At 39.6% G+C, this 25,003-nt stretch overlaps 1 protein-coding gene across 1 annotated transcript; it reads right to left on the reverse strand.

Annotated features, from left to right (window-relative positions):
• Nucleotides 1-1,101: 1,101 nt before the first annotated feature.
• EDNRB (endothelin receptor type B) lies at nucleotides 1,102-23,517 on the reverse strand. The gene is given in 9 exon segments (XM_058547701.1): nucleotides 1,102-1,236; nucleotides 2,704-2,812; nucleotides 3,364-3,497; nucleotides 3,712-3,861; nucleotides 6,529-6,733; nucleotides 6,869-6,981; nucleotides 21,960-22,496; nucleotides 23,295-23,348; nucleotides 23,350-23,517. Coding segments are annotated over 9 exon segments (1,605 nt in total).
• Nucleotides 23,518-25,003: the final 1,486 nt, after the last annotated feature.

The following is a 25,003-nucleotide window of genomic DNA, read 5'->3' on the forward strand; positions in this document are numbered from 1 at the left end:
AAATAATATAAAAATTAGTAATAGGCTTTATAGGTAGCTGTTAAATTGACTAATTTGTGCGATCTTAAAAAACAGTCAGTGTTTTAACTATCATATTATACACATGCCGGAGACCATTTTTACTACAGCATGGGTGAGAGAGGATGCTGCCTTCTCCTTTGTCAAGTGGACACTGCTCCAGCCAATTCACATCCTGTCCATTACGGGGTTACTGGCATCTCTCCGTTGTAAAGGTATGAACACTGGGGCCTGCCCTTCATTTAATCATCTACACGCTGTGTATTGTAGCTAAGTAATTACAGATGACAAAACTAAACAAATAGCATTTAAACTACAACAGTGAAAGAATAAGAATGTTTTCATAATCCTGAAAGAATTGTAGGTAGTATTTTCTTTGCAGAATACGTGAATGGAGATTTCAAAACAGTCTTTTGGGATAGCATTCCAAACTCTCTCTTTCCCTTTGTGACATTTGATCTTATCTGAATGTAAAAAGTTTAATGATTTTCAAAAACCTCAATCTCTCTTTCTGATACTCCTTCCTGATCATTTAAATATGTTTCTAATGTCAAAAAAATACACCAGCTAAACTGCTTTCACATTTTATGTCCAATTATAGTTCAACCAATGATGTGATACTGTTAATTAGAAAGTTCTTTTAAAGAATTTTTACATTTTTAAATTGAGTAATTTAAACTTCATTTAAAAATTCTGTTTTACAATGACACATTTTTCTTTTGTATCAGATTTACGTTAATTTAAAAAATAAACCTCTTTAATAGGAATTCCGAGTGAGCTCAATTTAATTGTAAGTGGTGCCTGAATACACTGGAAATTATTAAGAGCTACATTGAAGTGCTGACTGTAAAAAATCAAGTGCTTTCACAATGAAGCTTTCTTAATTTTCACTGCTTTTCTTCTCATGCTGTAAACAGCTCATAAAATTTCATGTGTAACTACGAGTGTTAAGAAAATAATCACTCTTACATTTTTACATTGTTTTGTGCAAACACACAGTTGTTTTGTTTTGGCAAATGCCTCCTTGTTTTAATGACTTCTGTCCAAAATAAAGAAAATGAAATTAAGTGAACATTCCTTCTTTCAAGATGAGCTGTATTTATTACTGGAACGGAAGTTGTCATATCCGTGATCATTAGCTTTGAACTTTAAGCACGACTGCTTGTCCTCCAAAGACTGCTTTTCTTCGAATGATTGGCACCAGCAGCATAAGCATGACTGTACAAAGCAAAGTACTCGTTGTTACATCAGTTACACTGTCACGACTCTGCCTACTTTCTAGGGTTCTGACTTTCTTTGCATGATCCAGAATTCTTGGGCCACTTTCTTTCCATGCTCTCTTATTTTTCCCCCTTAAAAACATATAATTACATAAGTAGCATATGATAATTTTTTTAACTAGAAAATACAGAGAAGAAAAGATGTATATAATTAAAATTAAAAGAAAGCCACGCAATTCTTGATATTTACTCTTGATTACTTGAGAAATACTCTTAATATCTGATAAATATGTAACTCAAGACTTTTTCCTATGTGAATAGAAATATTACCACACACATATATACACATGACTGTATATGTGCACATTTGTGAAAGTGTGTGTATAATTTATTTTGACAAAATTGTGCTACACATATTACTCCATAGCCTGCTTTTTCTCACTTGACAGTGTCATAAACATCTTTCCATGTCAATGAATTTAATATTACATTGCCATTTTTTTCAGCCATATTTTATTCTCATGTGCCTTTTCAATATTGTTACACAATAATGTTATAAAGTATAAAAGTGTCTTAGTTTTATTCATCCAATTTTTTTCTTGGATTTTTTAAAATGTAAAACTTTGTTCATTCTATTTGTTTTATGAGAATCTACGTGCATAAGAAAATGGGAGGTACATTGTTTTCTGTTCTGCAAGATGAGAGAGTTGATCTTGATGAATGTTCTCTTCCAGCTCTAAAATCTATTAGTTTATGAGTGGGCAAATAATTTTATAGATTGCCTTTGAGTTTACAAGGAAGCTAAGTTCTTAGCTTTCCAATAATGAACTACTAGGGACAAATCGATCATTCCCATATAAGGAGAAGAAATATTTCATTTTATATTAGATTGCTGAAGGAGTGAATGAATGGATGGATGGATGTTACAATGCAAGCAGTTGAATGAAGAATAATTACACATATTCCACATCAAGCAGCACATCTCTGCTGTACAAAGAAAGTGGAAAAGAGGAGGTGGAACCTGAATTAAATTTCTTTGTTTGACCTGTTATTCTCATGTCCATGTGAAAAAGAGATCAACTTAGTTATAATCCAAATTGTGCCGCACAGTCCAAGATCTACCAAAAACAGGAACAGTGCATTTAATTCATGTTTAGTTCTTATTTTGTTACGTGATATCTGTCAGACATCAATGCATGTAATTTTTATTAATTTTCTGAACAATTCTATGAGTATAACTGTTTGGTTGAGGCAGTAGGGAGTGGTTGACTAAGATTTATAGACGGAAATCAACTATAGTGATTTATGAGCAAAAGTCATACTTTAAAAAATCATCCATGATGTAATGCAAGGGAAAATGTAGAACAGTTTACTGGGTTTCTCTGGATAGACATATTAATAGTTTGGAAGGGTTATATTTGATGCCAGATTAAAGACAGCTTTTTATTTTGGAATACTCTCTTACCTTAAAGCAGTTTTTGAATCTTTTGCTCACCAAATACAGAGCTATTGGATTAATGCAGGAATTCAGGGAGGCCATGTTGATGCCGATGTAGTCCAATACCAACAAAAAGCTGCAAAAAATAACCCAAAACATGTCTGTGAAAACTATGCTGCTCTGAGTATATGTTCTTTGCAGATTTTTGTGTTTTTGTGAAGAAAAAAATTACCCAATTACAGTAGTTTTTGACTTTATCCCTGGTCTTTGCTGATGATGATCTCTCTCTCTCTTTGCCTGTCTCTCTCTTTCTCTCATTCTCTGTCTCTGTCATTGCCCACCCCCACCCCCCATGCCCAATTCTCTTTTAAAATAAAATCTCGTTTGGAAGTGCTGAGGCTGGCTGAAAAGAAAGGATTTACAAAGTGCAAAAGAGAATCAGACCTGATATTTTCAATCGTGCTATTCACTCATCATTTCAACAACTCTGGCTCTCCATTCCCAGTGTTCTCATAAGTCCCCTTTACTCCTTTCTCTAAAATAGGAGTGAAGGTGAAAAATGAGAATCCTAATTGCTCCCTAAGGATTAGAAAAATGGTGCTCTCACGTTCTGCCTATGAAAGGGATCAATGGGAAGACTTCTGAATGGCATTATTTGCAAAACGATTTCTATTTTACCTTTCTTACCTCAAAAGTTCACATCTATTGGGATCATTCTGATCATAAAGAGTGAGTTTCAAAATCCTGCTGAGGTGAAGGGGAAGCCAACACAGGGCAAAGACAAGGACCAGGCAAAATACTGTTTTTGCCACTTCCCGTCTCTGAAATAAAACCATAGTCAGACATTGAATAAATGGCTCATGATAATTCCTTCCTAAACAGAATACTTAATATTGTAGCCCTTCAAAAACGCCAGAAGCAAGAAAAAGGAAATATGCTCTGGTATATAATAATTTTAGTTTACCATCATGCTAATTTTCTTATTCATAATCATAATTATAATCATGACTCAGCAAATATTTCTATTTTTCTTACCTGTTTTAAGTGATCATTTAAAGCAATCTGCATGCCACTCTTCTTTCTCAACATTTCACAAGTCATCAGGGTATAAAAAAGTGCGGTGATGGCCAATGGCAAGCAGAAATAGAAACTAAATAGCCACCAATCTTTAGCTGTCTTATAAAACTATGGGGAAAAAAGAATTTTATGATTAATATTCCTCTGTAAGAAAATCTTACATAAAAAATGTTAAATTTTAAGAAAGCTTTTACATAGCAAAGGAAACCATCACAAAACAAAAAGGCAGCCTACTGAATGGGAGAAAATACTTGCAAACGATATACCCAATAAGTGGTTGATATCCAAAATATATAAAGAACTCATAAAAATATCAAAAAAACAAACAATCCAATTAAAAAAAGTGCAGAGGAACTGAATAGATATTTTCTAAAAAAGACATACAGATGGCCAATGAGTACATAAAAAGATGATCAACATCACTAACCATCAGGGAAACACAAATCAAAACCACAGTGACAGACCACCTCATACCTGTCAGAATGGCTATTATCAAAAAGACAGGAAATAACAAGTGTTGGAGAGAACGTGAAGAAAAGGGAATCCTCATGCACTGTTAGCGGGAATGTAAACTGCTATAGCTACTATGGAAAACAGTATGGAATTTCCTCAAAAAATTAAAAATAGGACTACCATACAATCTAGCAATCCACTTCTGCAAATTTATCCAAAGAAAATGAAAACACTAATTCAAAAAGATATATGCACCCTTACATTCATTGCAGCATTATTTACAATAATCTAGATATGGAAACAACCTAAGTGTTCATCAATAGATGAATGGATAAAGAAAATGTGGTATATATACCCAATGGAATACTACTCAGCCGTAAAAAAAGAATGAAATCTTGCCATTTGCAACAAAATGGATGGAACTAGGGAGTATTATGCTAAATGAAACGTCAGACAAATACTATATGATTTCACTTACATATGGAATCTAAAAAACAAAACAAATCAAGCAAACAAACATAACCAAATAGAAACAGACTCACAGATACAGAAAACAAACTAGTGGTTGCCATAGGGGAGGAGGGTGAGAGGATGGGCAAAATAGGTTAAGGGGATCAAGAGGTAAAAACTTCCAGTTATAAAATAAATAAGTCATGGGGACTTAATGTACAGCATAAGGAATAGAGTCAATAATATTGTAATAATGTTGTATGGTGACAGATGGTAACCAGACTTAGCGTGGTGATCATTTCATAATGTATACAAATATCAAATCACCATGTTGTACCCCTGAAACTAATATAATATTGTATGTCAGTTACATTTCAATAAAACATTTAAAAAAACATAGTCATCAAGGAATAAATACCTTCCAAAGTAGATCTATTTTATAAATACTATATAGCATCTTTCAGGCCACATCTACTGAACAAATAATTAAATACTTATATTAAATGAAACAAACTTTTCCTAAAAAGCATTTCAATTCTCTAAAGCAGTGTGGTATAATTATGCATTAAAATTTAAGCAGTTGGGCAAAATTTAAAATATTTGGTAATATTAATATTTTTGTCTCCACATAAGCAAGTTATCCTTAAGATATTATTTATGTGAAATAGCACATCTGAATATGTAAAGACATCTTAGTGTTTAAGGGAAGTTTTCACTTTTTTTTTTCTTTTTTTGTGAGGAAGATCAGTCCTGAGCTAACATCCATGCCAATCCTCCTCTTTTTGCTGAGGAAGACTGGCCCTGGGCTAACATCTGTGCCCATCTTCCTCCAGTTTATATGGGATGCTGCCACAGCATGGCCTGACAAGCGGTGCATAGGTGCGTGCCCGGGATCCGAACCTGGGCCGCCAGCAGCAGAGCGCACGCACTTAACCACTATGTCACCAGGCTGGCCCGGGAAGTTTTCACTTTTAACAAGTTTGTTTCATGGGAAAAACAGATATGAAAATGTCTATGTTAATCATTTAGCTCAGCAATGGATAAATCTAACCTATCAGTTAAAAAAATGAAAGCTGCTCATGACTTATGCCTTCTCTCTTATTCTTTTTCTGCTTTATTTTTTTCTAAATTGTTGCTCTATATTGATCTGTGTCAGAGCAGAATTTATGTAACCTGCGGGGTTCACATTAATGTCCCTCTTTATTTTTTTGATTACCATGATATAAAATCATGGTAAATTCATAAAATTTCATATGGTCTTCTTACATATAAAATAGAAAATAATCATTAGTGACACTTCGACCAGCCCCCTTTGCATTAACTCCTCTTAACCCATTCTGTTGGGAAGAGCCTTTTATACTTAGGATCCATCTTCTGATGACCAGCATTGCCATTCTTTTCCTATTTCCTGATTAAATGTTCTAGAATAAATAGCCAAGATGAAAATTTCTTTGCAATAGCAGCTTTCCCTTTAGAGAGAGGACAGGTTTGCCATTCTGAATCTATCCATAGCGGGGTGACTTCTCCTTGATCATTCTCTGATGACTGCTGTGTTGTCTTATGCAGAATGTACAGTAGTTGTCAGCCCTTGTGGGGATTTGAGTAGAAAAGCGATAAATTCAGATCGATTCTCTCCTGTGCACTTGGTTTATCTGTATCCCTGAGCACCGGGGGGTTCTGGGAGAAGTAGTGACCCAGCTTCTTACAGCTTGAGTCATTAGTCATTGTTAACCCTGCAGTCCTGGGATCTACACTCTTAATTGACACTAAGGAGAGTCATAAATCAATAGCTTCCCAAGAAGGTGAGATCAGGGGAAAAATAGCTAAATATTTATAAGACAAGGCAGGCAGGAAAAAAAAAGTAAAACTTACCTGCATAAAGGCTGTTTTCTGAGTGGGATGAAGCAAGCAGATTCGCAGATAACTTCCTTTGTAGTCAGTGGTAATCATATCAAAACCCACGGCTTCAGGGATAGCCAGGACCACAGAGACCACCCAAATTAAAACAATTTCTACTGCTGTCCATTTTGGAACCCCGATTCCTTTAATTCGACTCCAAGAAGCAACGGCTCGATATCTGAAGGGCAAAATAGAATTGTTTGTCAAGCTGACAGAGCCTGGTTTTGTTGAATTACATAGTTTATTTTCTAAGTAACACAGTAATCACTAGTATAGTGTCCAGGATATACTTGGCTTAAATATACGTTCTCACCTGTCAATACTTAGAGCACATAGACTCAGCACAGTGATTCCCACGGAGGCCTTCTGGATGAAAGGCACCAGCTTACACATCTCTACTCCAAAGGGCCAGTCCTCCGCGAGCAGCTGCGTTGAGGAGACACAAAGCTCTGTTAGGGAGACTTGCACAAGGCGCCCTCTGAACTGCATTATTTAGTGGAGAGAAATTAGCATCCAGAGTAAGATAACAAATTCCAGTTCTTATTCTTCTCCTCATGGACTACTCCTTTCAAAAGCACCAGTGTTCGATATATGGAACAGGAGAGTGGGTTGGGAACAATGAAAATGCAGCCAGTTCGTGAGAACTTGTTATGCATTTACAGTAGCTCAGGGTCGGGATTTCCACCGCGGGGCCAACTGAGGCCAGTCACTTAAGTTCCCCTAACAAAACTGAACCTGCAGTGCCGAACACGTCTCTTATACTGTCATGGAGTCTCACATGCTCAGATCATGGCCAAATAAAAATACAGGTTAATTAAAAATAGATGATAAATGTTCCTTAGCTATAGAGACTAGACACTCCTATGGAGAGCAGCGTGGGCATTCACATACTCATTCTTTACTGTAGTCAACTTACTCGACTGCACAGTAACTCAGCTGGAGTAGGCACACTGTTCCTTGAACACACCAGGCACACTCCTGCCTTAGGGCTTCCCTTCCTTATCCTAGAAGGCTCTCTCTCCACAGACCCACTTGGTTAACTCCCTTACCTCCTTCAGATCTTGCTCAAATCTCATCTTTTCAACATGACCTACTGTGACCACATTATTAGTACGGTAACAAGCCAGGCCTCCAATCTCCCTTAGCCTACTCCTCTTTCCTTTTTCTCTGTAGCACTTATTAATTCCTATTGCATAGATTATAACACTTACTTGTTTGTTTGTTTAGTTTTTGCTGTCTGGAACCCCTAGAGGATAAGACAGAATGAGCCCTCTGCAATTGTCTAATACAGTTCCTGACACAGCAGAAGCTTACAAATATTCAGCCTCCTAAAATATACAAGCACTGGCTGTACAATGAGCAAAAAGACATAGTTCTTGCTAGTATACATATATTTCTTTTTATCTGACTTCAGACTATGCAACCATCTATTGTTAAACTCAGTTATTTTCTTTCTTAGGACAACTGGGTGTGCCCCATACTTGTTAATGAATCACTTTAGGTAAACATCTGGATCGAATGTTCATGAGGTTTTGAAAATGAGGGAAAGTATTTAAAATCTATTTTTTTAAAAAATGTTTTAAAAAATAACCTTCCGAAAGTGAAAACTATTTTGAAACACAACTGAGTCTTTCTGTCCTTTCACTAGTGAAGGTTCTTTGCAGAGTTTGTTAAGCCCGGTAACTGTTCTATAACTAGAATGGCACCAAAGGCTGAGATGTGTATTTCATTACCAATAGGACTTGGAGTTCCAACATGGGACCAATTTCACTTCTAAGTTAGGAATGAAAAACTACACTGACATGTAGGATGAATGTTGGCAAACTTACCACTAACATGCTTATTACAGAGTTCTAAAAGCCTACGGGGCCAGGCAGGTAACACAGAGGAGTGGAGAGTGCCAGGTGTAAGAAAGTCATTGGTGTCAGGAAGATAATAGGGAGTGGCGGGGTCTGGGGTAAATCTTGTCTAAAAGGAGCAACTGGTAATAAACAAGACACAATTTTTGCCAAGGGACCCCAAATACAAAAATCTTGATTTTTAGCCCCAAATTGGAATTTTGATATGAAATCTCACAACTTATAAAAGTTGTCAACTAATTCATATTTTTAAAAAAATTGTCAGATAACATTGTATCATCACATTAAGAGAGTATAGTGGGATTTGGGGTGCTTTCTTGATAGTCTTCTCAGCAAGGCCACATTTGAGTAGGGATCTGACTAAAATAAGAGAATAAGCCATGCAAACAGCATTCTAGGCAGAGGAAAGAGCAAGTGCAAAGGCCCTGAGGTTAAAATAAGCCTGGTGAGCTGAAAGACTCAAGAAGGCTAATAAGGCTGAAGTGGAGTGATCCAGGCCAAGTGTTTAGGAGATGCAGTTGTAGCAGGAGGAATTTGAATGCTTTTTCGAGGAAATCTATTGCAAGGTTTTGAAGAGGAAACTGGCATGACGTTATTTATGTTTTGAAAAAGATCACTCTGGCTGCTCGACGTAGAACAGAATGTGGGGTCCAAAAAGGAAGTTTTCGTGAGAGCTCATGGTGGGCTGGACCGTGTGGTGCCCCGAGGCTGAGGAGAATGGGTATAGATGTATATATTTTGAAGGCAGAGCCAGTAGGACTTGTTGATGGGCTGGATATAAGACGTCAGGAGTCAGGAAACTCAAAGAGCTTTATCATGTGAATGGTGAAAACATTTATTGAAATGGGGCAGACTCAGGGTACCACAGGTCCGAACCAGCTATGAACTCAAGGTGCTTCAAAAGAACTGCCAATTACCCTTAGAAAAGTAAGAACAAAAAGGTTCCAATCAGTTACAAGGGCTCTGCCAGACCCAGCGTGGTATAAATTATCCAGACAATATTCTATCTAATCATTCTGGTTGTTCTTAGGTGTCATAAGAAAAAAAAAAACAAGAAAGCAAAACTAACACTTACATGGCACTTACAATCCACTATTCTAAGCACTTTACACCTACTATATCATTGAATCTCAAAAGCAATCCTGTGAGGTAGTACTATTATTATCTCCATTTTGTAGACAAAAACTGAGGCACTTAGAAGTTTATTAACTTGCTATGTTGGTTCTAAATATGTCCACAAGTTCTTTGATACTCCTCCCTTCAGAGGTGAAGCCTCATTTTCCTTCCCTTGAGTGTGATTTGGACTTAATGATTTGCTTTTAGCGAGTAGAATGTGGCAACAGTGATGATGTGTGATATCTGAGACTAGTTCATAAAAGGCATTTTGGCTTCCTCCTTGCTCTCAGATACTCATTCTGGGGTAGGCCAGCTGCCTTGTCAGGAGGACATTCAAGCATCTCTATGGAGAGGCCAACAGGGCAAGGAACTGAGGCCTCCTGAAAATGACTAGCAGAGATCTGCCAGGTGTAAGAATGAGGGGATCCTCCAGCCCTAGGCAAGCCTTCAGATAACTGCAACCCCGCCAATATCTTGACTGCATCCTCGTGAGAGACTCTGAGCCAGAACCACTCAGCTAAGCAGCTCCTGAATACCCACCACAGACACAGTATGAGATAATAAATGTTTATAGTTTCAAGTTTTGGGGTAATTTGCCACTCATCATTAGACAACTGATATACTTGTCCTTGCTCACTCACTTAAGTAAGTAGTAGACCCACATTTGAACTCACATGGTCTGATTCTAGAGTCTATAGTGTTTTGATGAAGCTGACCTTAGAAAAAAGAATGTTTAGAATTAAATCAATATTAGCAGTTTAAAAGCCATAGCTATGTGTCAAACAATGGTAAAATATCTAGATGCAGAGTAAAATTTTCTTCTAACCACCTAGCAATTTTATTCATATAATGTCCAAAAATTTGGATAGTTTCAAGTATTTTATTGTCTTATACTAATTCCAAACGTGCAAATATTAGTATCACATAGGTACAGTCTTCAGATGAATCAAGATGAATGAGTGTCCAGGCCACTGCAGGGAAAGAAATCTAGCCAATGAAAATGAGCTCTGCACTGAAACCAGGCCCTGTTCTGAGGTTACTATTGTTTTTGGCTCAGCCTAGAAATTGGATGGTTGCTTTTCATACCACTGAGAGGCCTGCAGCCCAACCTCTGACCCAAGTTATCACAGAGGACAGAGAAACACAAACTGAAAATTGTAACGATTCTCTTCCAGTTCAACACAGAGATAGTCAGAAACCTAATCAGAACTGAGAGATTACAATTTTCTTTCTTTCTTTTTTTTTTTTTTTTGTGAGGAAGATCAGCCCTGAGCTAACATCCGATGCCAATCCTCCTCTTTTGTTTTTGCTGAGGAAGACTGGCCCTGGGCTAACATCTGTGCCCGCCCTCCTCTACTTTATATGGGACGCCGCCACAGCATGGCTTGACAAGTGATGCATCGGTGTGTGCCCGGGAACCAAACCTGCGAACCCCAGGCCGTCAAAGCAGAGCGTGCACACCTAACCACTACTCCACTGGGCCGGCCCCACAATTTTCTAATCTAACCTTCCAAAGGGCAAAAGAGGGAGTATTAGCCTTCATCAGTTTTTAATATTTCACACTTTCAATTCAAACTTGAATATTGCTGGTCCTGAGATGCCACAGAACATGGGGGATGGAGTACCCACTGTCACTTCTGTTATTCTATAGTGAGAACGATGATTTTGGCAACCGCTGACTCTCCCTGATCAGAAGGCTTTGTGGAGACATCAAGAAGCCTCATGTCCTGCAACAAGAACTATGCTCACTACTGACACTCATCTCTGTCTTCATGGCCTCCACCAAGAAAGTTTTGGGCAATTTAGTGCTAGGAGATTATCTAAATGCAACTTCAACCTCTCGTTTAATAGTAAAGAAAGCCCTGGGTGGGGGAAAGCTGTGAAGCTTTTTTTTAAAAAAACAATCATTCTCAACCAAGACGCCATCTTTAAAATTTGGTGAAAGAATGTTCTTATAGATTTTCGTGATTCCTGAAAAGTATTTCACTATTTGCTGGCAAAAATAATGACATCCAACACCTATAATCTGAATTCCAATAATATAGATTTCCTCTTTGTAGAGGAAATTGATTCTCTGTTGCAAGAGGAAGCATCTCTAACTTTAAACCCAGCAACAACGTATTCTTATTCTTTTTTTTTTTTTTTTGTGAGGAAGATCAGCCCTGAGCTAACATCCATGCCAATCCTCTTCTTTTTGCTGAGGAAGACCGGCTCTGAGCTAACATCTATTGCCAATCCTCCTCCTTTTTCTCCCCAAAGCCCCAGTAGATAGCTGTATGTCATAGCTGCACATCCTTCTAGTTGCTGTATGTGGGACGCGGCCTCAGCATGGCCGGAGAAGCAGTGCGTTGGTGCGCGCCCGGGATCCGAACCCGGGCCACCAGTGACGGAGCACGCACACTTAACTGCTAAGCCACGGGCCGGCCCCTAACGTATTCTTATTCTTTATGTTTAGTTTTTTCTTTGGACTTTACCCCATTAAATTAGACAACTTAAGGGCAAGGTCTGAATACTGAAGACAAATCAAGCATGTAATCAAACAAGTCTCTCTGATCGCAAAATGAATGTTAGAGTTCGATATTGTTTCTAGGTCCCTGTCACGTGAATGAAATTTTTAGGTCTTGTTTAGAAGAAAGTTTGAATATATATTACCTAACATTTATCAAACGTAGCCACATAGAAAATACCCCCATAACTGACACCGGTTTCAAATCGTGATGCTCCAACTAAGAGCTTTTGTTACTGTTAGGTCCTGTGAGCAATGTGGTGTCCATGTGCCAAGTGAAAGCCTATGATTGTGCTGACCCTATTCCCTTAAAGCTTATTCTCCTTCCCTAGCACCTTTCTTTTATATGAATAAACACAAATAAATAAATAAACACTAGATTGAAAAAAGACATGACCATACTGATTATAAGCTTTCTTCTACTCAAGGATGGCCATGATTTCATAACTTAATGTTGGGACAGCTCTTTGGGAAAGAAAAAAGGCAACAGAATCAAAGAAACTATTTTTATATTACATTATAAAATTATTTTTGTATCATATAGTTTTTTTAATTTCTGAAAGGATAAATAGCATGCATGAAGAGGAAATAAATCTTTTCTTTAGAGGTATTGTTAAGTGAGTCCCATAAAATCTCTCCAACTGGGGGATTTACATTTTTCATTTCTCTTTTTAATTAAAAATTACATTCTTGAGAAATTAAATGGAGAAAATCCTGTTAATACACATCACTATTAATGCCTGAAGGAATCAAGCCCCGTAAAGTCAGGAAATGCCAAAGTTAACTGTTTGCACGAACAAATGTTCAGTCGCCTCATTAACCATATATACCATTTTCTTTTCCTATTTTTTTAATTAAGTGTATACACTGAGCTTTAATTGTTTATTTGTTTCAGAATATTGTACAACATTTTTAATGCCTAGCACAGTGCCTGACACACAGCATTCACTCATTAAATGCTTGTTGAAAAACAGTGAATGAATGGATGAATGAATGAATTTGATGATAAGGCAGAAATCATGTGATAAAACTTTTTCCATGAGCTGTTCAGTTCTCATATTTTAAACAAATTTTTTAGAGAAATGAGATGAATGTAGGTTTATTTTTTGTATTGTCTTGTCCATGTCCTCCCCCCTTCCAGATGATCAGGTCTTCTTGACACATAGAGCTAGGGCTTTGGGGATTGAGGCGTGAGGGTTGGCTGTTGTCTTGTTGGAGTTCTCTGCCTTCCAAGCAGGCTGGAAAAGGTGAAAAGAAGAATTCCTCTCCCACCTCTCTCTCTTAGTCAAACCTGTCAAGGAAATGACTGACATAAAGCAGAACCTACTGTTTCTCACTATCTAATGGGATTCTATGTTGCAGAGCATTGTAAATTTGGTGGAGATGGATGTAGTAAGCGTAGAGGCGTTGTACGAGATTATCATTTAAGATGGCGGTTGAGCAACGTATTAAAGACGACAAACAGGGTTACTTTGCTAGATTGCTGTCTGTTTCATCTCGCGATGAACTGTGAACATTTCTTTCAAATGACTGGTATTATAGAAATGTTTTTACAGTACGAGTCAAAAGAAGGAAATAATGGAGTAGTTGTGTTTCACAACTTTGGGAAAGGGTGTATTCTTCTGTTTTTATCTCGGTTTCCTGTAGCAGATAAGAGCTTTTCTGCATTTGAACTAGTGTTTTTAATAAGATAGGGCACCCCCATTCAAGGATTTCCATGTCAGATCTCCCTTTCTTTTTTTTTATTCGTAAGCACAAAGAGAATTTAAGGTAAGCTACTGGTCAAGTGCATAGAAGATATTTTCTTGACTACGTTGTACCCATGCCCTGGGGGGAAAATATCAGTTACAAGTTCCACCCTGCGTCCATCAAAATGCACTTAATCACTTAAAGATTAGGCCATGTGAGTTAAAAATATATGGGTCAGAAATAATGTCAGTTTATTGCCCAGGGGTGCCATTTAAATAGACCACAATGTGAACAGTGCCCCCTGGAGTTGTGCAAGGCAGAAGCTCTATCTCTAGGAATCTGTTGCGTGCATGCCCACAAAACCGAGGGCGTCCCACTGCTCTGGAAAGATTCCTTTGACTTGCTGAAATAGAACGATGATGCCCTAAAGAGGTAAGATTCTTGAAACAAATCTCTAAGAGAAGCAGAAAGATAGAAAAAAGATGAAAAATAAATATTACTTAGGAGAAATTTAAGTTCACCTTAAATGTATTTCCCTACCAGTGTTACAATGAAATTTATTTCTAAGTCTGTAACAGGTCTGTAAAGAAATGGATTGCTACTCTCCTATCATCTGAACTTAAAAAATATATCCACAGTTTGTGCCTAAAAACTTTTGTTGACATGTTACATATTTTGAAAAGATCCAACTAAGAGAAATGACAAATGCTATTTACAAACCTAGCCTATTATTACATTCATTTACCTGAGATGGATCTTCTAAAATCACCATGATGCTTGAAGAAACTGAAGAATTATAACCTGATGGCCTCATGGCTCAGAAAGACACTTTCAAACTTAATGAATTCAACAAAACTTATTAAGTAATTTCATACCTTAGTTTATTTGTAGAATATCTTATGGGACATCGGTAAAGTGCTATCAGAAAATGTTTGATTATTACGGAATCCAAAAGCCCTTTAAAATAATTTGAAAACGCTGAGTGAGGGAGAAGAAGACAGTGTACAATGTAAACATCCAGAGAAGAGTTTTACTCCTTTCTGGAAACTACGGTAGAGCGAAAGAGAGAAGTAGAGAGCCCACAAAAGTCAGGAGTCATGAGTATGGCTGTGAGTCTCAGGGACAGAGAATTGCTTGAGAAAGGCTTCAGTCACCTTTGCTCACACATTTCTGACTCAAGAACGACTCTCTTTCTCTCTCTCTTCTGCCACCACATTTTGGCCATTTTCTTGTTCCTTTACATTTTCTCCATAGGGTCTCTATGGAAAGAGAAATAATAAATCTCTAAAATAAAAGCATTGGAAAGAACAGAAGTCTAAAATTAGAGAGGTTGTCAGCTAAGGTATACCATACACCACACACAGCTATCTCCCAAACATAACCAACCTCTTCTTAACTTTGCAAAGTTCTGAAAGAGCATGTTTCACATCATAAATTACATCTTGAATCTTATTTCAGCTCAGGCTTTATCTGTCAACACCATTTAAAGCACTTAATCATTTATTAGCATTTGGCATGTTTCTCTAAAAACAATCAACTATAACATATTAGCCACACAGAGATAACCTTATATGGGTTCCTTTGTGAAATGAAGACCATGGCTCACTGGCCATGAAATAACAGGGTCTTGGCTATGTTATCCTCTTGTATAGCTGTGGAAATATCTTCGATCTTGAACGATTCATTTAAAGTGAGCAAAGAAAAAAATGTAATGCCTTTGATAGATAAGCCTTACCGTATTGAAAGAAACATTGCTTTGACATTTTAAGACGGTTGGATTTATGGAATGACCAAGTGGCAGATCAAAGGTAAACACAAGTACTATAGAGTTAACCTAGGGAAACTGTCATTGCCCAAGGCAAAGAGTTTGCCAACCATCTTGTCACAGGAATCCATGTGTGAAGCAGTGAGTTGGGAATATGAAGTTTTGAGTTTCTGGGTTATTTGAATTCTGCTATTGACCTGTTATTCAGTTATGACCAATATCCTCATATAGAAAGGGGAGCAAACTTTTTTTTCTTTTTTCTTCAAACCCTTCCTTTTCATTGGACAGTTATAAAAATATGAGTTAGAAAAAGCCCGCTGCCCTTACATCTTACGTACAACAACTTTTGTCAACAAACTATTTGGTATTGACTGTTGCAAGTGCTCTGCTGGGTGGGTGTTGGGGAGTTAGTTTTTCTTTGTTAATTGATTTGAGGTCATTCAAAGCTAAGAGTCTTACTCTTTCTTAATGCTTTTTAAAAGCTAATACTTTTAAATTGCTTAACTGGTGCTCCTTAAAAAGTTTTTTGCTTTAAATAAATGAATCTCAAAGGTATCTAGGTTCTGGTTTGGGTTCAAAATGCTTCTGCTACTAAAACATCTCTAAATAGCACTAAAATATCACTAAAATATCTCAGTTACTTAACTGGAAATGGGAACAGTGTTATTATATGATACCTTTACTTCTTGTATTGCTACGTATGCATAAACTTCCATTTACTGATTGCGAAACTATAACTTCAAAAGTTAAGTTTAATGGTGTTCCATTAACTTTTACTTCTAACTATGAAACTAGTTAATTAACACAAACTTAAGTACTTAAAGTAGTCTAAGATTGAATAGTGAGAAAGGTGATTTTGATCAGAAATAAAGTTTTGAGTGTGTCACAAGCAGAAAATGTCTGATTATCTGAAAGTCACTTCACTCAAAACTCATTTGTGGGTTCAGTGGAGCATTCCACATTTTGACATGCCAGCATTATAATGTTAGATGTACCCCACCTTAGCTAGTTAAACGTTAAAGATCAGCAGTTTTGCCTCTCAGAGCTCTGAAGGCAGTCTCTTTGCCTCTAATAGTACCTACAAAGCCTTAACAGCAAAACCATCTAAAGGCACTTCAACGGCTCACCAGCCTAATTTTTAAAAAGCTCTCCACCACCACTCGACATCTGATTACGCTTAGATCTTTATTAAACTAATGTGCATTTCAATATCTGTCTTATCAGTTTACAGGCAGATTGTTTTCAAATGCAGTTTGCTTATACGTGTAAGGAAGCTCTATTGGAGAATTAACTGTATTAACTCAGTTACTATGTAAATATAGCTCAAAGAGAGTGAAATTGTTAAATAAAATCCAGAAATAATTTAAAAACTTATTATTTGCTCAAGAATTTTTAACTTCTTGAAAAGTCAAGAGAAGTTAAAGAAATTTTGACTTCAACTTGCAACCAAGGCTTGTTAAATACCGTTGCTAAACCAAACCAAGCCAAACCAACAAACCAACCAACCAACAACATAAAAACCTTCACAGCGTCCACAAGTACACCCAACTCTTTTGATTCCTACACAGCTTTGATGCTGGTGCTACTACAGCTTAGCAGTCAAATAGGCTCTCACAGACAACACACATCTGAGTTACCCCATTCATTTTAGTCTATACAGGGAGGACATAATAAGTGGCTTGCGAATAACGAGAGATTCATCCTCACATCAGGTACTTAAACATTGGCTTTTGGGTCAGGTACATATATCGACCATGTAAATATTGGCATGGTGACCCAGTGTACATATATGTCTATCTATTTCTATATACATACGTATTAGATAGATACATATTAATACATGTATATCTATATGGACATGTTACATAAAATAGGGATTCAGACTAAGTACAACAATAACTTTGGGGCACAATATGGCAATATCTTTCAAAATTTCAAATGCACATATCCTTTGATTCAGTAATTCTAGTTCTCGAAACCTACCCTTCAGATATAGTCACACATGTGTGCAAAGCCATATGTACAAAGATGTTATTTATAGTCATGTTTATAATGGCAAAAGTTGAAAAAAGAAAACCCAAACAAATTTCCATTTTTATTCATACACACACACACACACACACACACACACACACACTCTAACAACATTTATTTGCTTACTTTGTGCCAGGCACTGTGCCAAATGATATTCACCTGTCTATCTATGTAGCTATATATTCTTATAACATTTAATATATTTATATGTGTATATGTATACACATAAATACATATATATTTTTAAATATGCTCTTTGGATTGCAATCAATCCCTTTTTATTTTTCATCTGGATGGTCTTATGTAATGTAGCATGTAACAGCCCTACTATGTACTGCTGAAAAGGATAAACAGGCTTTTATTTTCAGCAGTTTACTGAATATTTGAAGTACTTCAACAGCTTCAATTTGCTGAGTGTTCTATGACACCTCTCTAGCCTTCAACACAAGATTTCTTCCCTGAGACTTGGTGAGTGGACTGACTCTACCTAGAAGTTTCCAAAGACCTGGTTCCTTGAGGGAGTCAAGGCAGAGACATGTTTCCTAAGGTGTGTCAGTCCCTCACAGCAGAACCTCCCTGTGAAGTCCTGTCTCATTCTACAGTGGTATCAAGGACTATGAATTCCAGTGATATCTGTGACATTTTGTGGTTTGTCAACTTTGTTGAACTCTAGATTTACTGAACTCTAGATTAATGTAATAGATTCACATTGACATTTCTAGGCCCCTGAGTGTGCCAACAGATTTGGTGGGAGACTCTATGAACCCCCAGAAATTGTGAAATGTGTGTGTGCGTATATATATATATATGTGCATTATATTATATATTAATTATAATATATATGTAAATTACACGTGTTAATTATCTATAATATATAATATATATAATTAATTGGATTCTCAAAGAAAATTGTAACACCCCACAAAAACAAAATTAGAAATCACTGGTTTAGAGATTCAAGTCTCCCACTTTAGGATAAATTTAAATGGCGTTCAAAATTCACTTAAATTACTTTGTGTTAAGTATAATACCTGACTACTCTAAAATACTAAATAGATTTTTTTTTTTTTTTTTTTGGTGAGGAGATCAGCCCTGAGCTAACATCCGCCAATCCTCCTCTTTTTTTGCTGAGGAAGACGGCCCTGGGCTAACATCTGTGCCCATCCTCCTCCGCTTTATATGGGACGCCGGCACAGCATGGCTTACCAAGCAGTGTGTCGGTGCGCGCCCGGGGTCGGAACCAGCGAACCCCGGGCCGCCGCAGCGGAGCGCGCGCACTTAACCGCTTGCGCCACCGGGCCGGCCCCTAAATACATTTTTTAAAACTTACTTCCACGGTGTCACAATTATTTAGAGGAATAAGTGGCTTTTGACTAGTCCTGGGTTAGGTGTTTTGGTAAATGAAGCCTTTAGAATAACAAACAGTGATAGTATCAATGTTACACACTTCAGACCACCTGAAGGGGATTTCAGGAGATAGAAATCTTCAGATGATTCAAATTAGAATGGAAAATGCTTACCAAGTATCCTACTGTGTGGTAGTATGTTACATAAACCAATGCACTCAAATGAGGTCCCAACAATACTCCGGGTTAGAGAAGGGCATGCTGTGCCTGAGCTGGCTCAGTGCAGGGGGACAGGGAGGATCACAGTTCTGGGGCCAGATGGCCTGGGTTCAAGCCCTAGTTTCCTCACTTTCTAGTGATGTGACATTGGGCAGGTTACTTCTTCACCTCTTCAATGTGTAGTTTCCCCATAAAACAAGGGTGATAACAATAGCTCCTCCACAGGGTTTGCAGTACTGATTTAATGAAATAAGCTAAGTACCTAGTGCATAATAAATGGTAGCCGTTATTGTCATGTTATCCCTCAAGTGACACATATTTATGCATACTATAAAAATAAACCAAAGGCCACTACGTAGGATTCAACGATGGCAAACTGAGTGATGGGACCTAATCCTATGTTATGGATTTTTGTATGACCAATATGCATGACTAGATGGTCACATTTGTAATAACTTATTTGTTTGTTTCAGAAGTAAAAACATAGCTTTAACAGACTGAATGGCTTCAGGCAAAAGGATGTAACTTGCTAGGAAAATCATAAAGGACTTTGAAATGAAAGTAAAAGCTGTGTGTCTCCTTGGGAATTGGATACTCTCTGGCTTATCAAATGTAATAATTTGACCAGACAGAGAAAGTAAGATGGTCTTGGAAGAGCTGATGTACATCAACCTGGAGGCAACACACCTAAGGAAAATGTCCTCAACCCCACTTCCCATACAGCACTTCAGCTGCTCGCTGACTTACGAAGGTTTCTAACTGGGCTGACTGTGTGGGGTTTCCTGGGACCTCACTAAAGAGACCTTTCACAAAATGCTGTGCAAACCTGGCAAAACTAGATATAATCTCCCTTTTCAGAAGGATCCTTTTTCACTTATTTTAAAATTTCTCACGACACCTTGTACTCTAAAGTTTATCAAGTCAGTTTTGATGAATTGAATTGAAATTCCTCTGCCAAACTGGCACAGTTAAGACTTGGTCTGTGGGACTCCTTAAGAAGTAAATGGGTCACTTCTGGCCCTAGTGGAGCTGTAACTGCATTTAGGGACCCATTTCAGCCTGTGCTTCTCCCAGGAAACCCTCAGAGTTCATAAGAACCAGTTGCCATGCAGGATTTTAGAATGTCTTCCATTTATCCCCCATTTCTGGGAGTGTCCTCCTAGGGCCTGGATCCTAATCTGAATCCTATCTCTAAACCTCAGAAATCTCTAGAATTCCCATAAAGTATGGCTCTTTGGATTAGGATTTCCAGAGATTCATGAAAGGCAACTTAAAGGCATGCTTTATGGCGTCTTCTCCTGCCACAAAGATCAAAGCGTCCCCAACAACACTTTTCCAACCCTATAGCCATTTTTCACTCAGCACTGAGCCCAGGATTAGCTTTAGGCAATTCCCCAAAGCACATTCCCATTCCCTTACACTTTAGTTCTGTTTTTATGTCGGACTTTCCATTACTGAGCATGACAGGGAAGTGAAGTTTTATATATTTGCATAATCCTTTACATTTTCTGGTTCTTTCATTTAGGCTATTTTTCTTGGCACCGCAAAACCTCAGTAGGTGGGCACTAGCAGTGTTATTGTAGAGTTGAGGAAACTGAGGCCCAGAGATGCTGGGATGTGTCCAGGGTTCCAAAGCAACTTGGAGTCAAATAGTGTGGGGGTTTATGTTCTACCCTAGGTCTCTGTTTCCTCTGATGCCCCTGTAATCACACAATAATATTAGCCACTGAAACTGTTAGAGACTCTACACTGAGTGCTTTTTGTCTTGTCCACCAAGTAATCGATGAGGAGCTGCTTGCACTTTGGAACCTGAGCGATTTGGGCCAGAGTCCCACCTCCACCTCTTTCTCATTGTGAGACCTTGAATATCCTATTAATTCTCCATAAAATGGAGTAATAGCTACTCCATTTGATATTACTGGGAGTGGGTTGTGGGATGGAGGAGCAAAGGAACGTAACACATCTATTCCAGTGCTTGGCCCACTGTAGGCTTTCAGTAAAGGGTAGGTACAATACAGTCATTCAGAGCAGGGGACTGTGTTGTGTACTCCCCAGTCTGGGTCTCTTTCTTGTAGACTATTTACTTCCTAAAAATCTGTTCCTATTCCAGCCCCTCTACTTTCAGGGTCCTCCAAGAAAATGCTTCCTAAGGTGAGTGTGCACATGAATCACCTAGGTATCTTAAGATGCAGATTCTGATGTAGTCAGTCTGGGGTGGACTTGCAGCTCTAACAGGCTGTCAGGTGATATCAATCCTGCCAATCCATGGATCACACTTTTTTTTTTTTTTTTTTAATGAGGAAGATTGTCCCTGAGCTAACATCTGTGCCAATCTTCCTCTATTTTGTATGTGGGACACTGCCACACCATGGCTTGATGAGTGGCGTGTAGGTCAGTGCCTGGGATCCAAACCCGTGAACCCTGGGCTACCTAAGTGAAGTCCATGAACTTAACCACTACGCCACTGGCCAGGGCCCTGGACCACACTTTTGAATAGAGAGAATGTACCCGGTGAGCCGGAGTTAGGGACAGGATACTTCTCAAACTTTACAGTTCATCATAATCACTTGGAGGGCTTGTTAAAATACAAACTACTCTGCTCCACCCCAGAGTTTCTGAATCAGTAGGTCTGAGGTGGGGCCATAAAATGTCATTTCTAACAAGTTCCCAAGTGATGCTGATGCTGGGGACTACACTTGTTCTAGGCTTAACAGGGGAGCTACTGTAGACCAGAAGGGAGTTTGGTTCTAGTGATCACTGACTTTTAGAAAGGGATAGATCTTCTTGAGTAAGCTCTCTCCACAGGCTCAGGCATCTGCCCCTTCCTAACCCAGCCCCCTTCTGTCGCGATATCAGCGGACGCCCTTTACCTTGTAGACATTGATGGGGATGTCAATGATGATGTGCAGCAAGTCTCCCAGAGCCAGGCTGGCAATCAAGATATTAGGGCCGTTCCGCATGCACTTGTTCTTGTAAATGATTCTCAGCAGTGTGGAGTTTCCGATGATACCCAGCACGAACACTAGGCAGGACACTACCGTGTTGATGTACTTGAAAGTCTCCTTGATCTCGATGGCTCCTTCGCACGGGGGAGGGGGGAGGGTGCGTGGCGGGTCTCCCGCCGTCCTCCCTGCTTTAGGCATTTGCGGAGGTGCTGACGACCGCGGCATGCTGGTGTTGGACCCCCTCGGCCAGGAGGCCTTAGTGGGGGGCGTCATTATCTCTTCGGACCCCAGAAGTTGTGGAGTGGCCCCGGCCGGCGAGAATCCCCTCTCTTCTCCCTGGACCCCGGCCACACCGCAGGCAAGGATCAGCGCCGCAAGGACGCGTCCACACAGGCTTGGCAGAGGCTGCATGCTGCTGCCTGCACCAGTGGGAGTCGGGTGGCGGTCCGCAGCTTTCAGAGTCTGGAGACCAGCAAGGGAAGGAAGATAGGACACTTGGATCAGCTACCCCAGCCACGCCCCTGCAAACCGCTAGCAGAGCGCAGAGCTCAGCCGCCACTACTATCCGCGCGCAAAAGTAACTCAAGTTTGCCCGCCAGTGGGAAACTCTGGCGCGTGACCCGCCTGCGCCGGCCGCCTGTCCTTTCAGAAACAGCTTTCCCTGTGTTTTTTCTCCCCTGCGTTCTCCCACCCCTCCACCAGGGGTAAATGATTCGCAGTGGGGCGGGGCATTTTGGGAGGGGTGTGCCAGGGAGCGAAGGATGGGTGTCCAAGGCAAAGCTCTGAGCTCCTTGGGTGCCCGGAGGAAGCATGTTCTGGCTAAGGACGCGTGGGTACGGAAGAATTAAGGCACCTAGAGGCCAAGGGCGTGTGCCAATCTCTGCATTTTGCTCCTGAGGGAACGCGGATACCCCATGTCTGAACACCAAGACGACTCCTGGCGGGTGAAAGCCGCTCCTCCCGGGCTGCGTGCGCTTTGATTCCCCTGGCGCCGGCAGGAGTGCGCGGGCTGACCCGGAAAATCTCAGAGAATTCTCAACTCGATCCGACTTGGGAGAGTATCAGCATTAATTGGGAAGCTTCTGCCCCCTCCAAGTGGCTTCAAACAATCATGCGCTCTCCTTTACTCCAACCTCATTTTAATTCGCTGTATCTATACGTTTTACTTTTTAAAAAATATCCCCAAACTAGTAGTCCAAGCCGAAGCCCAGGACAAGGTTCAATCACTGATTTTAATTTAACACCGAGCCAGAATTTTACCTCGCGGATCCGACGCACCAGGCGCAAAGCGAAGAGCGGGGACCTCCTTCCCTGGCCGCGCTCGGCTCCCAGCTCGGTTCCAGTCTTCTCCCGAAGCAGAGCACGCCTCCCTTCAGCTGCAGGCGGGTCTGGCTCTGACGAAACGCTGAGGGAATGCCAGACAGTGTAGCCTCCACAGCTTGCTCGGGGTCTTTGCTGTCCCTAGACAAGTACTTTTATTCATTCGTCCCTTCCCCATCAATCACCGCCAGACTCCTCCCGCGCCTTCCGACCGCGCCACAACCTTTCCCCTTGGGCGATGCCTGGACAGCATCAGCACGAGCTGCCCGCTGGAGAGGGCAGTCCGCAGCCAGAGACACGTCCTGAGAAGCTGTTTATTTGTCACAGTTCTAAGTTCTTCAAACGACAAGCCTAAACCAAGGGCAAGTTTCCTCGCACCCCGCGACGCGCTGAGGCTCCCGACTAGAACAGGGCTTTGTGTTAAGCGTGTTAACCTGGACTTTTAATGACGACTGTGCCTTTTCTTTCCGTTAAATATCCCGCTGTGATATCGAAGACCTGGTTGGTTTGGGGGCGCTGCTCTTTGCTCTGTTTTTGTTTTGCCCTTAAGTTTCGAGTCCATCCGTCCCAACAGAAGAGCATGATCTGACCCTTTCTTCTCAAGCCTTCTCACTGCCCTAAGAGAGGACTAAAATTTTTCCCTTGTTTTCTCTAGCAGCGGCTATTCTCCTCTCTTCCTGCTATGCCCGAAGTGTTCTTATCAGGCCATCTCAGGGATTTTTATACTGTTGAGGGACCTGATACCTATAGGGAACACGAAAATAATCAGAAAGCTGCCATTCAAATTCAAGATGATATCTATTTATCAGACAGAGTGATAAAATAAATTCTTCCTATCCATTCTGGAACTCAACTTTTATGTGATAGAGAGAAGTAATAGTGACTGACAGTTTTGCCCAAAAGTTGTACAAAACAGAAGTCAGAAATTCAGGCAGGATACAGATTGGATATTACGCTGCTGTCCTCTGGTCAACTAAATCGCTGTTGGATCTGTGAAATTCCAGACCCAGGAGGGAACATTCCATGTAGCAACTCACCTAGAGACTAGGTGGCTCATCCTTGGCTTCACAGCTGGTTAATGGCATAGATGGGATGATAATCTTAGATTTTTGGCTCCTATGCAATGCTTTTTGGGAAAGTGGAAGTAGAAAATCAATTTCTATCAAAAAAAAATAAACTTTAGGTGTGAAATATGGTCTAAAGAATGTGATTAAAGAGTTAGGCTAAAGGAATGAGAAATATGGTCTAGAGTTGTGAGTGCTAATTCCAAATCTGGATGTCTTGAACACAGTACTTGTCCTCCCTGTCTTGGTAAATGAAAACAAGGTCAACATTCAATTGCTTTAGAGCTGAGCCAAGTAACAATATACAGTGTTATGTGAATAAGGAATAACATATGTGCATTTGGAGTATGAATATTTTGCTCAGTTTTGAACCTGTCCTTTTTCCCATCATTCATAAAGCCCCTACAGATGGGACCACTTTCTCTTCCTCCCCATTCGCTCTCCCATCTTCACCACCACCTCCACTTATATTTCCTCCACCCAGTCCTGGATGTCTATTCTGAGCCTCTCGAGGCTCCATTTCTTCTCTTTTCGAATAGCACTTTAAGACTGTTAAACACAACTGAGCGCTTGATCGCACAGAGA

Source organism: Diceros bicornis, chromosome 9 (assembly GCF_020826845.1).
Source record: "Diceros bicornis minor isolate mBicDic1 chromosome 9, mDicBic1.mat.cur, whole genome shotgun sequence".
In the NCBI taxonomy this organism is placed as follows: domain Eukaryota; kingdom Metazoa; phylum Chordata; class Mammalia; order Perissodactyla; family Rhinocerotidae; genus Diceros; species Diceros bicornis.